This window comes from Leptonotus elevatus, chromosome 21 (assembly GCF_054856555.1).
Source record: "Leptonotus elevatus isolate MCC_2025b chromosome 21, RoL_Lele_1.0, whole genome shotgun sequence".
Lineage (NCBI taxonomy): Eukaryota > Metazoa > Chordata > Actinopteri > Syngnathiformes > Syngnathidae > Leptonotus > Leptonotus elevatus.
Genome location: NC_141259.1, coordinates 2618150 through 2634199, shown reverse-complemented (window position 1 = coordinate 2634199; position 16050 = coordinate 2618150). Strand labels below are relative to the sequence as shown.

Sequence of the window (16050 nt, the reverse complement as noted above, 5' to 3'; positions counted from 1 at the left end):
GCCATTTCTCAAACAGATCCTGTAAGGCAGCAATGTCAAAGTTTGGTTTGTGCATACTTTCGCTTAGCATTGCACCCCATGTACAGATATAATTATGAGAAAGGGATTGCAGAATTCGGAGACCAGTTATATGTTGTGCATCTGCATGTTTATCCACCTGCTGCCCTGTAGACTCTGCCCTTTAATTTTCTTGGCTTCCTTAGCCCACATCTGACAAATTTTCTCCGCAGCCCAAACCGCACTCGGGCAGGCGGACCACCACGTGATTCACATAAACATGTATCACACACACAAGTACACACTAAAGCAAAGTGAAAGGTTAAAAATAGTCCTGTTAGCATGGGCTGCATGCCAGATGTGGTCTTGAGGTTAGCCTCAACCAGTGTGTGTGTTAAGATGCCTGAGAGTTTCAGGCACGCCTGAGAAGCCAATTTTATAGTGAAGAAACCGAATACAGGCATTCATTCATAGTTTGACTGCCCTTATCCCATCTGTTAAGAATGTTAGACAATATGAAAGTGCATTTGAAACTCACCAGTCTCTCCACCTCCTGCTCACGGAGCCGCTCCTCTTTCTGATGATGATGGTAATCACTCAGTTCCTCCTTCCCACTCAATGAGCTGATACTCCCCCGTCTTTCCCTAAAGCCACCCGGTGGGGTCACTCCTGCTTTTCCGAACGATGACCTCCTTTCGCTGCGTCCAAAGCCCATGGTACTAGTCGGTTCCAGGTCGACCCAAGGTTTGCCTCTTTCCCCGAAAGACAACTCCATTTCAGGGGGGCTGGTGCTGGTGGAGCTGATGGAGCTCACTGAGCTGGTGGAAGTCAGACTGAGTTTCTTGGCCACGCGAGGGGAAGATGACCCTCCCTTCTTGGATGGGATTGTAACGTCAGGTGGGGGTGTTGTGGAGGAAGTGATGCCATTGCAAGGGGGCATCCTAAGGGAGGAGAGCGAGATGGACACGACACCATCTCCTTTTGTTTTAGTATGGCCTTGATTCCTATTTGAGAGCTGGTGGTTGGAGTTACTGGAGTTATGGTTGAGGTCTAGACTGGTGTTCAAGCTGTTGTTGTTGTAATGATCTTTGCTAATCTTTTTAGTATCAGAGTGATGCGACTGTATAGTTGATAATGCTAGAATGCCATTATTGTTATCTCTGGGAGATGGGGATGGACAGAGGCGAGGCAGCGAGCGGCTGTGCCCGATTCCCGTCATACCATTTAGAGAACCGGCAGAATATTTCCTCGTTCGGGTGCTTGGCACAGCTTCTTGGTTGCCGTAGCTACGTCGTCCAAGACGGGGGCTCGAAGGCATGCTTACAGCGCCCCCGTTCGATGGAGAGTGGGATGAGGAAGGTGGAAGAGAAAGGAGTAAGCTATCGCCACCAGATACAGAAGTGGACGAGCCCCTGCCATTCCATGTTGACAATAATGGAGAAGAGCCTGTGTTATGGAAACGTCGACTCTCACTGGTGCCCAAGGTGTCCTGGTTGCGGGTGACGGAGGTACGTGTGTGCAGAGGGGAATGGTCCGAACGTCGAGAAGGGGATGGAGGGGGCGCAGATTTCATTGACACGGGGGGGCGATCGGCCCCATAGAAACGTCTTGCCTGTTCCTGATACGCTGATGAGGATGACGAAAGTGATGTGATGGGAGTGGTGGGCGGAGACTAAAACAGAAAAGAGAGGAAGCTCACTACCATGTCTGAATAAACATATACAATCAATTTAATTGATACTAGAGGTGGCAAGCGGTTAAAACTTTTTTATCGTAATTAATCGCATGATTTAAGTCATTTGGTCCCAAAAACGTATGAATACGTTCCATTTTAAATCTTTTAAGTGTCCCAAAGGCATATTTATAATTAAAACATTTTTTAATGGTTTTTTAAGCTAGGGCATACAGACAGGCTTTGATGCAGCCTCTCAACTGCAAAGAATGGTTGAAGAAATTGTGTTATTACAAAAACGGCCAGCAGGTGGCAGTAGAGCTTAGGGAATGAACCAGGACCATGTTGAAAAAAAAACTAAATTACTCAGAATACTAAATAGATTTGTGAATAATGACGAAACTTAGCTCTATTCTAATGCTAATTGCTGCAAAACGAAAACAGATTTTCCTGAGGAAAGAAAATACTTTAATCTTTCTGTTGGATGTTTTTATAGCAATAGAACACAATATTCTGTGGGCCTTGCGAAATCAGTCAAAATTCAGTAAAACAGCAAGGTGTGAAGGGGATTATTTTAGTGAAAATGGCTGGGAGTGAATGAGTTAATCGCAAATTTTATCTCTTCTAAATGTACAATAAAAGTCATACTCTTGTTAACATAAAAGCGGAAACAAATGTTGAACTAATAGAAATATGACTGCATTCATGCAGCATGTAATTTCATAATAATTCCTAAAATCGAGTTAAAATTAAAAAAAGATGTGCTGTACTGTAAAAAAAATAGTGTGATATTGATTTGTGTTGGTCACTTTTATGCCACTAGATGACATAATTATATTTTTAAGACGTTGGTGACAGCTCAGTGCATTTTTTTGTTCATATTAACTCTTTGACTGCCATAAACGTTATAAAACGTTTAGCATAAACCTAGGGAAGGGCGCCGAGGACGTTAAAAGACGTCCCCTATGTTTTTTTTTTTTTTTTTCAAAAACGGGTGCAGGAAAGCCTTGGGCAGCTGTGCTGAAAGAATCAGGCTGATCTGATTAGTCAAAGACTCGTTTTGGCCCCTAGAGGGCAGCGATGACTCTCTTTGCACAAGGTTGGATGGGCCGCCCACCGTGGGCGTCAGTAGAAGACGTGAGGCGGAGCTAGAGTGTTGAGGAGACAATGGCTGATCCAAGCCACAATGGCTTGACCAAGCAACCGGTTACAAGCAGCTCAGCTTGAGCATTTTTTTCAAAGACGGAAAGCATCAATCAATACTAAAAAGCGCATTGATGTCAACGATGATGATGACAACGAGCTCTACGCCAAAGTTGGAAGCTTTGGCGTGACTGTTATGAACACGTAGTAAGCCTCACGGCTAAGCGCGGCTAGCGCGGCTAGCGCTGCTAAGGCCGGAAAACGCGCACAATAGCCGGCCGGGTACTTCTACACAATCGGACATTCGATCGGGCGATGGAGAGTTGGCATCGACCAATGCAGATTGATGATGATGATGAAGATGACTCTACGCCAACGTGACTGTTATGAACACGTAGTAAGCCCCACCGGCAAAGCGCGGCTAGCGCGGCTAGCGCGGCTAGCGCTGCTAAGGCCGGAAAACGCGGAGCTGCACAAGCGGACATTCGATCGGACAATGAAGAGTACCCCGAGTCCAATGCATATTCATCGGAGGAGCGGGTACAGTCTGATCACGGAGAAGACACTGTTTCTGGACTACGATGCCACCATGAATGGAGTGGATAAAATGGATCTCCTACCACCCGGTATAGCAACTGAAGGACACGGGGAAGCGAGACGTAACACCACCGTAACGTAACCGTAGCATGATCCTGATATTAGACTTGACACACACTGCAGTATATACTTGCTATTCCCCGGAAAAAAACGGCCGGCAAGAAAGTGGCGCACGCGAAGAGGCAATCTTGTGCAAATGCTGTTGCGTCTCCTTGCACGCAGGAGAGTGTTACAAAAAGAAAAACTGTCGTTGAAACATCCACATATTTGTAAATAGCACCACAGTTGCACACATTTGTAAATAGTTTGCCAAATTGTTGTCAAATTGTTACACTGTTGAATGTAAATAAACGTATTTTGCTATCAAAAAACACTTTTTCATTCTTGGTGGTAGTGTTTTATAGAAGTAAAGCACTATTTAGGTGTTTGTGGCATCATTCATGGACAAAAAGAAGTGTCAAATTCACTAGAATGCATGAAATAATATCGTTTCACTAAAAGCTTGATTTCTCCGTATTTTGGTCCAACACGGGCGAAATTGGGTCAAACTAACCATTTTCTATTGTTGATTACTAAAGAACGGAATAAGGTAGAAACAAACTCTTTTTTTCTGATGAAAGATGAAAGTCCAATCTTTCATTTGGTAGTACGTGTGTTTCCATAGTCCAAACAGAACATTTTCTGTGGACCTTGAAAATCAGTCAAAATGCTTAAATCGGCTGGCACTGGCGGCATCCCTTTTCTGAAAACGTCTGGCAGTCAAAGAGTTAAGAACGATCTAATCTTTAACATAAAGCAACTTGTGAAATTCAGCACATTTTTTAAATTTGTAAAATACAGCTTGACTCCAGTCTCCACAAATATATGCATTATTATTACATTTATTACTGCTAAATTTTGACATGGACTTGTCTGCTGCGTTGCAACTGGAATTCCCCCAGTACAGGCATTCTAGGTAAGGGGCGGTCATTAATTGCGTGTAAAAAAATTTTTGTGGCGTTAAAGGAACTTAACTCAAAATTAACGCACTAATTTTGACACCCACACATTTTTGAAAAATTGACATGGATGAGCAAAGTGTGTGTCATAATTTCAAGTAGAAGCCAAGACAAAAAACAAACAATAAAGCCATGTTTGAGGTTGGACGTTAAGTACAAACCCATTAGTCATGTACAGTACACAGCACGCCAGGACAAATGATCAGGCAAACCAGACCGATGCTTACAAGCTCAAGCCAGAATAATAATCACTGTGGCGGTGCTCAGTGACAGCTGACCTGTGTGACACTGAAGTATAACGGGTTGCTATTCCCATTGGCTCTCAGGCTGTTTTCCAGAGCTTTTTTCTTGCGTTGCAGGGTGTCCATCAAATCTCGGAGCTCTGAGGCTGAGCGCATGCCCCGTGGGCTGCTCGTCCCGCCAACCACAGCATGGCTATAATCGCTGCTGAACTTCAGGTAGTCTGGAGGTGGGGTAAAAAAAAAAAAAAAAAAGGGGGAGACTATTATTCATGCTGCACAGATATACAAGCAAAACAATTACAAAGAGTAGAAAATGGTTAGTCTATTTTAGATAAATAAGAATGTGTGTGTGTGCGTGCGTGTGTGTGCGGGTGTGTGTGTGTGCGCGCGCGTGCGCGTGCGTGCGTGTTTCAAACTCCCACGATATACACTTATATGCATGCAAGTACACACTTCCTAAATAAAAAATAAAACAGTGAGATCCAAGACAAACAGTTGTACTTGCCCTCAGTTTCTTAGTATAGGTTTTTGAAATAAAAGCAACCACAACATATTTTTGGAATATTCTAACAGCCCCACCTTTCCCTGCCCTTCAGAAAGTTTCATTTTTAACAGTTTCAGTGCTAGTGTAATTCCTAATCTCAGATTTAGCTCTTTTTTTTTACCCACTTCTTGCTAAATATGACATGAACCAATAGGTCTGACTTGGTAAAACATACATTGCTGAGATTAGCATGTTCTTTATTTATTCTGCCCCCATTATTTGAAGTCTCGCCTACCATCTGGGTGGAAACCTGCACATTTGTATTTAGCTGTGGCTTAATGTGGAAAAGGCGCCATTACAGTGGTCTCTCTCAGACCACCCAGTGTTTAACAACCACACATAAAAAATGTCAGACAACAAAACAACAACGGTGGCTCTATTTGAGGGAAACAAGCATGCGATTATACCATGTATACATATCTGTACAAAAATGTGTTTTTAGAATGAGGATAGGCTCTCTTAATTGAGTTTTTCTGTCCTGGTAACTGGTTGGCTCCTTGAATTCCTTCAAGGCTGTGTGAAAGAATGTCAAACCTTACGTGGTGGAGAGAAATGTGGCGGAAAATGAAAGGCATCATGAAATCTCAAGACACACATGCATACACACTCACACACAGTGTTAAAGTTTGTGTGTCCATAAATGGGCAGATTTATACTGCAGGTCTGGCATGCATCAACTCTCCTCTTTCTTCTCCCGCTTCCTTTGTGTGAGAACAATCGCTTTTCCTGTGAGTGTTGGCAGGCAATAGTATGAAGGTGAAGATTTGTGGCTTTTGATAACACAGCAAACTGTCAGACAATACATTTCTGCATTTTTTCCATAGGAAAATATACCTTTTTGTCAAGTGTAAAATAAACTAAATGCTGTATAATAAAACTACAGTATGAGAAACTAAAAAATAAGGAACTACTTAAGGTTTGATCTAAGAAGATTGTATGCACAGTAGTGTAGAGGGAGGCTTGCTGAAAGGCAGTTGACCTCATGCATTGTGCTTTTCACTGTCATGCAAGTGCAAAATAAAATAAACTGCTCTATGTTAAAAAATAAAATAAAACGGTGAGTGTCATTAGACACTTAACCCATATTACGTTGGTGGAATATGACTAAAGAAGAACAATCGCTCGTTTTTTAAAAATCCATCTCAGGGCGGGCGCTCATTTTGCCACCTCCTGTTGACTGAAACTGACATCACACTAAGGTCTGAGGTCATGACCAATAATGACTCAACTTGCGAACGTCAATGTGATTGGTTGTTGCCTGAACTATGAGCAACTGTTGATGACATTTTCAGTCAACAGCAAGTGGCAAAATGGCCAGGTGGACAAAACGGGGGGGATTTTGCTTACACAAACGCAATATTATTTGGAATGCTGTGTTTACACTAATGGGGGCACGCACAACATATTATCGTAAAGGAAATTTACGGTTTACTTCCTTTTTAAGGTTTAACACACACACACACACACTTCCTCACAAATCAATCAATCACCAAGAAGACAGTAGAGTCCAGCTGTATCACCATGGAAACAGTGGGGCACCACATGACAAAAACATTCTAATATGTTTTAAATTTAACCATGCTTGACGATGTGTATTTTGGAACAATATATGAGTGTGAACTTCCACCCAAGGACCCCCTTCCTGCCCTTCAACATTCTGCCACACCCACCAAATCTCACACACCTGCGTAGCTAATGACAGTGTAAGCCTGTAGACGGGCTTGGGTTTTGCGTGGAGACAGATGTTCAAAAGATGAGAACAGTTAAAAAAGATGAGAAGGGGGGGTGGGGTGTGTTGAAAGAAGATTATACGTGGCAGCAGACAAAAGGCTGAGTGAAGAAGAAAGAAAAAAGTGACTCATATCACATTTAAGGGCAGGAAAAAAGACTGCATGCGTGTTTCGGTGTACCTGTATTGTAGGCTAGGGCGGACACAGGGCTCTTTTGAGGAAGCATGCTCTTCATTCTGCTTGCCTCCTCTGGATGGTTGAACCGGAAGAAGTAGGATTTACCAAGACACAGGGAATAACCTTGAGGAAAGAACAGGTCAAATTAGAGGTAGGGACAAAAGTTATACATGTGAAGTAGGAGATAGGGACCAGGCCAGCCCGTGAATACTGAAAGTCCCAGGATAATTGATGCCCATTGGAATGCATTGGGAGAAAATAAATAATAATTATAGCTTCAAAAATGCTGATCAACAGTCAATAGAAAAGTTTCCATGGAAAATGGGAAGTGGGGCGGGGATAAAAAATAAAAATTAAAATCCAGTGAACTCAAAAATTAAAAAAAACAAAATTCAAAATATTTAAAAAAAAAAAAGGGAAAAAATCCACAAATATACAAATCCATGAGTCGACAGTATAATGCTACAGTGCAGTAATATTTATTCACAGCTTGCATGCTTTTTCCCTAGCAGCCCTTCTAGACCACAATATTTGCTCTAACCATCAATTAGGCTGAGAGGGCCAGGTATTAAACAAGATGTCAGGGTCATGACCTCGGTAATGCATACAGGCAGCAACAGCTGTCCAAATAGTTCACAAGAGAAAGTGACACACAGCTAGAAAGTTCCACTCGAGCTTCATTGCAATCACATAGCTGGAATACCAGAGAAATAAATGATCAAGGACCACCACATAACATATTTGATAGACGCCATTAAAATATGCCTGTTAGTTGGTGTGACCATCTTGGTCATGACAAGTAAATACTATCATATTCATACCTGGCACAGTTTTTGCGCTGAATGCACTTCTTGACGCAACCCAGCCATTTTTATCAGGGTTTGGGACTGACAATGCCCTGGAATTGGTAGACCTGCTTGCCGAACATCCTTCTGTCAAATTTGATATCTTTGTTTTAAGCCTGAAATGTAGCAACAGGTCAAATCGTTCAAGGGGGACTAATACTTTCACAAAGCACTGTATTTTGTATTCATTCCATTTGCATATTTGTGTCAGCGCAGTTATGAAATATCACAGTATGTTGTTGGGAGAAACAATAGCGATTAATAACTATATCAGTATAATCAAATAAATAGTGTGAACATGTGACATGTTGTCCAAGCATCGGGTACGATTTTGAAACTGATAAAACGAGGAGAAAATTAACAGTATTGCTGTTTTGCCCTTTTTACCTAAAAGTGAACATTATAACAACAGTCAGAAACAAAAAATGTTTATCATTGAGCTTGAAAAAATTCATTAAATAGACATTGAGCAAAGGTTAACGTAATATGATGCAAGTTAAGGGTGGGGAATTGTATTTACTAGTGGTGTCGGTATTTGGTATCAGTAGCGGTGACTACTCAAGAGTTGCGTATCGGTCGGGGAAAAAGTGGTATCGAACATCCCTAATCCTGACCATGCGCCATGATGTGCATGCATACTGTAAATTCAACTGACTCGCTTTCATTTTTAACAGGCAACATATAATAATTCCATGTTTCAATAATAATAATAATAGTTCCAATAAGAATGTGACTATTATCATGTTAAAGCATTTATTCATTATCAGTCACTCAGGCTGGAGGTGGGGAGCAAATAAGGTGGATTTTGTACACAGGAAAAACCCTGAACGCGATGAACCATTTATAAACACTAAAACAAAACCTGACAAACAAATTTCCTCACAAGTCAGGCTCATCATCCAAATAGCAATTTGGGCATACATAAAGCAATCTGCCAGGGGTGCGTTTTTCTTGGCTCGTTTTGGACATATGTCACGTGACAACTAACCCCAAAATGACTGAGACATGTTGCCCCAAACTACCATATTTGCTCATGATAACTAGTTTAAAGTTATCTCAAAACAGAACAATGACTGAGGTATGACAAGATGACTTAATCTAGTCTCTAACAGGTCCAAGTGTATCACTGCTAGGATTTTTATCAGAAAGACACTTTTTTTACTACATAAAAAGACAATTTTTTTTACTTTGGGGCTGGGCTATGCAAAATAACTGTTAAGTGACACTCATCTCAGCTCACAATTTGCTATTCTCTTCTCAGACACGACATATGAAGGAAGAAAACTGGTATTCCACTTTTCAGTTGCGCCCTCTGGCGGATAAGATAATTGCAGTGTGACAACTAACCCATGTGACAGCAAGCCACACTCTCCCTTACCAGTTTTTAATGTTTGCCTTTTAAAGAATAAAATACACTTTTAAGAAATAATTTCACTTAAAACATGAGAAAATTGAACACAATTTTGACATGAAACCAAAGTATCTGAAGAGGAAAAGTCATTCAACCAAATAACTCCATTACAGTTAGTGTGCAGCAGATTCCTTGGAACTGAGGTCATAGCAAACCTCTGAGGAAGGAGGAAGATATATTGAGGACAAATGGAAAAAGACAGAATGTTTTTGGGGATAAATAAACTCCTCCTTTCTATCTTTTATCTTTGTACATTTTTTTGTGCTCTCAGCAGTGTTAGCAACCTAATTTGAATAGTGTTAGGTCACAGCCATTTTGTGATTGCCAAAAAGCAGTGCTTTGCACCTCTCCAAGCTGTAATTCCTCTGCGCAAGGCAGTGTGACCACACACATGAAATGTTGAGTCTGCACCGCTGGGCTGTTGAACCTCTCAAATGCATCACTTATATAAAGTTAAGAGTTTTGCATGCACACTGCGAGGAAGTGGCATCTCTTTACTTCAAAATATGATGATCTTTGAGAAGCAAGAACTTGTTGTGGACAAGACAACATGTGTTTATAATAGCAACTAGACATTAGGGTGCATGCTGTGATTCACGGTAGCCTCCAGTAGAGCAAACACAAAGGCATGTGCGTGCACACCTCGCCTGCAGTCTGCTCTTGTAAAATTCAAATTTCCGACTCTCAATAAACCTCGCCATGCGCCATCTGTTAAAATCCATGCAAGAGTGTTGGCCTGATTTGTTCACAAGCCACATTGCTCCTCTCAACTTCCTCTCATCTGAAGACTTATAAAGAACATGGCAATTAATCATTTTATTACTCTCTTGATTAATTCCTTGTTGGATCTACACAAGCGATTAAATTGTTTTTAAATGGAGCAGTTTGCTCAAACATTGAATAGATGGTTGCAATCTTAAACAAGGTGTTTTTTTAAATACACAACCTCAAAGCAGATCACACAAAATGTCATTAAAAATCTCATTTGTTGTTTACTGAAACTCCATGTTGAACAGTTCAACTTTGCAATAGTCTGTAAAGACCTTTATAAGATAATTTAAAGCTTGCCATCTACAAAGACAAACCTCAGAGTCTTTGAGGATGCAGATGTAGTTTTCTCGAGTCGAATCTGGACTCAATTTCTTCAGCTCTACATGTACTAAATTACAATCTTACCACACTGTATAGGAGAGGAAACTCTAAACTGTTTCTCTATTTGGTTAGCATCAGCGCAGACACAGGCAAATTGAGAGCATCGGTAAAGAATGAAAAATAAACCAATTACACCAACCTCATGTCAAACATTTGCTTAGAAGAAATGACGTTAACTGCTTAATGGGTCAAACGTGTATGAAGGAGTATTTCGGCCACACTGAAAAGAAACAAGAATGCAGGATCGCAATCACGAGAACAAAATCAAAACTTATTACTAACAAGTTTGACAAACAATAAAACTTTTTTTTCCCTTTTTTTTTTTTAAACAACCATAAAAAAACGGCAGTCACAGGTTACAACATGGAGCTGAATGAACTAAATGTAAATGTATTCATTCAAGACAAAGATGCTTAGACTCACAACACACCACTGAGTTCCCATTGAGAGTGTAAATTGGCCTCAAAACCACATATTAAGGGTCTCTGGGGCACACAAACGGGGCAGTTACATCACAAAACGGCAGACTGGTCTTTCTCAAGGGAGTCGGTGTTGATTGGGTCAGTCAGTCAATCTGTCTCAGTCAGACACACACAGTAAACAGATATCCACATCTTATCCAAAAAGCATCAATCCATCAGCCAACACATAAGATGGCTGGCCAGGAGGTAACAACAGCAGGCGATTGTCAAATAGTCTACCAGATAAGCTCAATAGAAAGATAATGGAGCAAATGTTGCATATTACAGTTAAAAAAAACACACACAAAAACAAGCAACATAACTGATAACTTAAAGGCGGATGGGGCTAGGGGTGACATCATCCCACAATAAAACTCTGGACAATGAAGCAGGTTTTGTTTTCAGGCATTAGGTAACCTAAAACCTCAGTCTTCACAACCTGGGGCAACAGTGTCTCTTTGACACACTTGCATGTCAACATCCAAAGCTAAGCAACCCCCTCCAAGGTATGGCCAAGGTTATTGTCATGCGTGGACAAAAAAAGTGGCATGGGACACTTGTCAATTTGACTGTAGGTGAGATTAATTTACATTCCCTAGCAAAATCTAACAATAAAAGTCCTGACAAAAGTGTGCAAAGATCAGTGATCAGATCAGTGTGTGTCAATGTTTCCAGTGACCCATGCAGACAGATGGGACTACAATGCGATGCAATTGTAGGCTGTAGCTGTAGTAACTTATTATCCAAGAAAAAAAAAATCAATGCCATGGTGAGAGACCTAAAAGTAGTTAATTTATTACAAAAGGGGCACCAGATGGCCAGAGTGAACACGAATGTGCTTATGACAGGAGGGGGAAAAACACCATTGCCAGTTATGAAAATGTATTATTTTAGGTAAATAAAGAACATGAAGTGGGTGCAAGGTAAACTATTTTTAACCACAGTATACATACAGGAGAAAATAAAGCATGCAAAGCAAGCATCAGCTTAAAGCTTAAACTACAAAGTTAAGGAAATACTTCCTAATGCTTTTGAATGAGAACCCGTATCCACACTTTTATATAAATGTATGTAAGAAGCTAGTAGCTAATAACCCCCGTTACTAACCTTTTGAGTCCCATTCAGTGACGACAGAAGAAAATGTGAAGCATGCCAAAACATTTATTCCGGAAGAATGCACAAGAAGATATGATTGTCTTCACTCTTGCGAGTTTACAAGTTTCTGTTTGCTTGGTTCATCCATAGAGTTGCGACTCCTCTTCGACTACGTGTGATGCAGAAAAAAGTTCACTGATTTACATCCAGCTGTGGGCTGTACCAACTACATTATAAAAAGGGGGCGCTGCGCGGGTTTTGGTGAGAACCGTCTTCAGAATTTGGTCAAAATGATCGTTCAAGCCTTTTAACAGAATACTTTTTTTTAAGAAAAGCAATGTGCGACATTACACAATAAAAACCTCGACAGGTAATACAACACCGCATTCATTTGTAGTTGGTACATTCGAAGATTACTCGGAGGCATTGCATTTCCAGCCCACTCCCCCTGGCTGCAACGCTTCTTTTGTCTGTCTACCTCATTTTTTTTCTTTGATGTACCGTACTTCAACGTTACTTAAATACATTTTAAAACGATGCCTATGTAAAGAAAATTCACCAAATACAAACTGAGATTGATTTGTGAAATTTGATGTAAAACCCTCCAGGCTAATGACAGTTCAAGCAAGGATGACAAAACAAAACAAAACAAAACAACAACAAATGATTCTACCCTTTTAATTGATTCCGATTGAACCTAAATGAAACCCAATGACACAACAGGTTTTCATAACAAATTTAGCACAAATATCGTCTAAAACTTTTTTTTTTTGCAAGGAATGTGGCACCAATATATATTTTTCTGGTAGTAGAGTTAGCTTTTCATGCCTATTTTTTTCTTTATATGCTTTCATTGTTGTGATGACTGGTGTTAAGCAGCATGAGCACATCAGTTTCAAGAGACTTCATGTTGTTCAGGTTTGAGCGAAGCTAATCCAGGTCAATCTTACAGTATGCTCCTATCCCAAATATGGAACAGATCACTTCCTCAATATCTCCAAAGCGTGGAGCGTGTGTGCGCTTAACTCAACACAAGCTTTAATTCACAGCCATTGACTCTGAACTATATTTTTATTCATTCCGCCTTTTTTTTTTTAACGCACACATGTTTTCTACATGAGTTCTTTTTCACAATACGTCCTGAAGTAGACATTGCAAAACACTGTCAATATTTGAATCGACCAGGCACAGCAAAAAAACATAGATATTCTTGTTAATATTTAACCCGAAATGACATACTAACATGTTACACAAAGCAAAACTACTAACTAAAGTAGGTCTAACACAAGGAAAAGTGGATAATTTAGTTGCAGATCTCTCTCTAGTAGCGTACTGGATGCTTTGTAGCTGCTGGAATATGTGAGTCATTGGAGCACTTAGTTCCAAACCATTATGAATTAAACTAAACCAGAGATACGTAATGTGAGGTGTGATCAATATACAGTACATGGACACACACACACACACACACCACCACACACACCCCCACAAACACACACACGGGGGGGAGTTGGGGCTGTGGGCCGGTGGGGTGCCTGGCGGGCCTGCCGTGCTCCGTTCTGCTGCGTTGGGTTGGGGGTGCGGGCCGTCTTAGGGTGGGGGGCGCTCCTGGCTCCTGGGTTTGCTCTCCGGCCGGTGGCCCCTGCGAGGCCCGGGGGTTGTCTCTTGGCGCTGCCGTGGCCTGGGGGGCCCTGGGGGGCCCTGGGGGGCCCTGGGGGGTTGTGCTTGCTCTGTCCTGGCCATGGTCGACGGCTCCCCTCTTTGGTGAAGGTTTTCATGCATGCCAGATCCACAACACCAGCATCTATCGAAATTCAAACACAATCTGCTTCTTCCTCTGGTCGTTGAATCGGTGGAACCTGATGTCTGTGGATCTCACTCTGCTTCATCTATCCTTCCTTCCTTTCCTCAGTCTCTCCTTTGGTCTCTTGAGGTCTCCCTAATTTGTTGAATTTAGATGTTTAGAATTTAGACTCTGGTTGGTAACCCGGTGGGTAGTAGGTGATGTCTGGTCGGTGCTAGATTTCACTTTCCTTTCTTTTCTTTGATCCTTCTTCGGGTCTCCTGACAACCTCACGACTCTAGCTGGATTCTGAAGTATTCAGTTTAGGTGAACGGTATGGAATTTTTAATAGGTTTTAAGTGAACTAATGAGTACACACTCACACGCACGCACACATGCACACACACATACACATGCACATACTCACGCACATACAAAATAAAAATAAATAATAGTAATAATGAAAAATAAAAAAATAAAAAGAGAGCAATGACGATGACATGTCGAATCGGTAAAATTACCGAATGAACAATACTGAGCTCTCAAAAAAAAAGTACTTTTTAAAAATAAAAAATACAAATAAAAAAGCAATAAGCTTAATTTCCAATTCTGTGTTTGTCAACAGACTTTTCATCTATTACATGACTGGTATATTGGTGCGTTGGTATCGACAAAAAAAAAGACAAGATAAACCACTTGTGATGTTTACTTTCATGCACAGTGACTAATGGTTTTGAAGTATAGTTTTGACAAGATTTGCTGACATCTTGTGGGATGTCACACGTCATTCATTTTTGAGGCACGTTTTCAAGAAAAAATATGATTGATCACCTTATACCACCTTGGAGGCATTATCTTGGAAGTTCCACTGTATTTACTATTACAACAAATGTATATATATATATTTTTAGGCTTACCCTGTGTGAGTGGTGTGGGCACCGTGACCTGTACCCCATCTAGACTGCAGAGATGACCACAGGGATCCAGGGTAACTACGCCGCCTGAGAAGGAAAGACGATTAGTAAACATACCAATACAGCTTATTGGTAAATTGTTGTTTTTTCATTTATTAATTTATTAACTCTTTAAACTGCAAGCATTCTGTAAACAGAGGAAGTCACATTGCTATTATATGTCACGGAGACAGCATAAATCAAAGTCATCTACAAAGGCAATCAATAGTTGTAGTCCAATGACATTTAACTCATTAATTAAATTTTCCTCTTGTATATAGTTATTTGTCAAATTGAATATTGTACCACACGCAAGAATTAGAAGTCGCTCAAGTAAACTATTAGTGACCTTCATTGAAGATGAGGCAGTGTTCAGCCTCGATTCCAGGACCCTGGATGGTGATATCTTGAGAAATTGGGGCATCTTCTCGCCCTATCCGGGTCACGCCTTGAAGATTAAGAAGGACTTAATCAGTTTCTCTATTTTGTGCATATTCCTGGATACTAGCACACATAGGAAATACATAAACAATTTGCATAATGGATGCTTTACAAACATAATTTTTTTTTAAACAATCAATAGAAGCTTTGGTGATGAGAGAGAGGCTTTGTTCACCAAACCTCTTGCTCTCATTAACTGGATTCCTCACTCAAATGTAAGAGTGGCAGTCTGGTAGATGAGTGAGGAAAATGGTGGGAAAAGTTATTTGCAACACACTTTATCATTTGGGGGAAAAAACAATGTAAAAATGATGTAATTTAAAGTGCAGGCAAACACAGATACACCCTGTAGAGGACGGTAGAAACCAAAACCAAAAATACGGTACTTGGGAATTATCCACTTTTTTACTGTATGCTTGTAGTTGGCTTCTATGACTCAGTGTATCCATCAGCTGTTCCAAAAGAACTTTTGACCCAAAGACCAAATGCATATTGTTTTTTCTTGTTTTTTACACCACATACAGAATCAGTGAAGCTCAGTTAGAAGCACCCAGCTGGCTCAAAATGTTGAATCCAACAATTTGTCATAAATGGTTTATCGCATAACAGTCACTACCTTCTTTGAGTGGCAGCAAAGTAATGGCCACGCTTAATCTCCCACTGCCCAGGCTAACCAGATGAGGGGTGGCCGTTTGAACCTTGAGAGCCTTTCCTGTGTCAATCAGATCCAGAGGTGCTGACTGCAAAGAATCACAATTGCAAAGGTAAATTGAATAATTTAGTAAATATACAGTGTTGACACTATGATG

At 40.7% G+C, this 16050-nt stretch overlaps 1 protein-coding gene across 7 annotated transcripts in view; it reads right to left on the bottom strand.

Annotated features, from left to right (window-relative positions):
• phldb2b (pleckstrin homology-like domain, family B, member 2b) overlaps positions 1-16050 on the bottom strand; it is a 47253-nt gene that overhangs the window by 21235 nt on the left and 9968 nt on the right. For 6 of the 7 annotated variants that reach the window (XM_086065610.1, XM_086065606.1, XM_086065605.1 and 3 more), the window contains exons 3-8: positions 15858-15981; positions 15150-15248; positions 14765-14848; positions 7104-7223; positions 4686-4870; positions 536-1669 (exon numbers count right to left, since the gene is read on the bottom strand). In XM_086065610.1, coding sequence (XP_085921736.1) covers positions 536-1669; positions 4686-4870; positions 7104-7223; positions 14765-14848; positions 15150-15248; positions 15858-15981 — 1746 coding nt within the window. Of the gene's footprint in view, positions 1-535; positions 1670-4685; positions 4871-7103; positions 7224-12076; positions 12227-14764; positions 14849-15149; positions 15249-15857; positions 15982-16050 lie in introns of those variants that run through there. The other variant, XM_086065609.1, reaches the window with a different exon arrangement.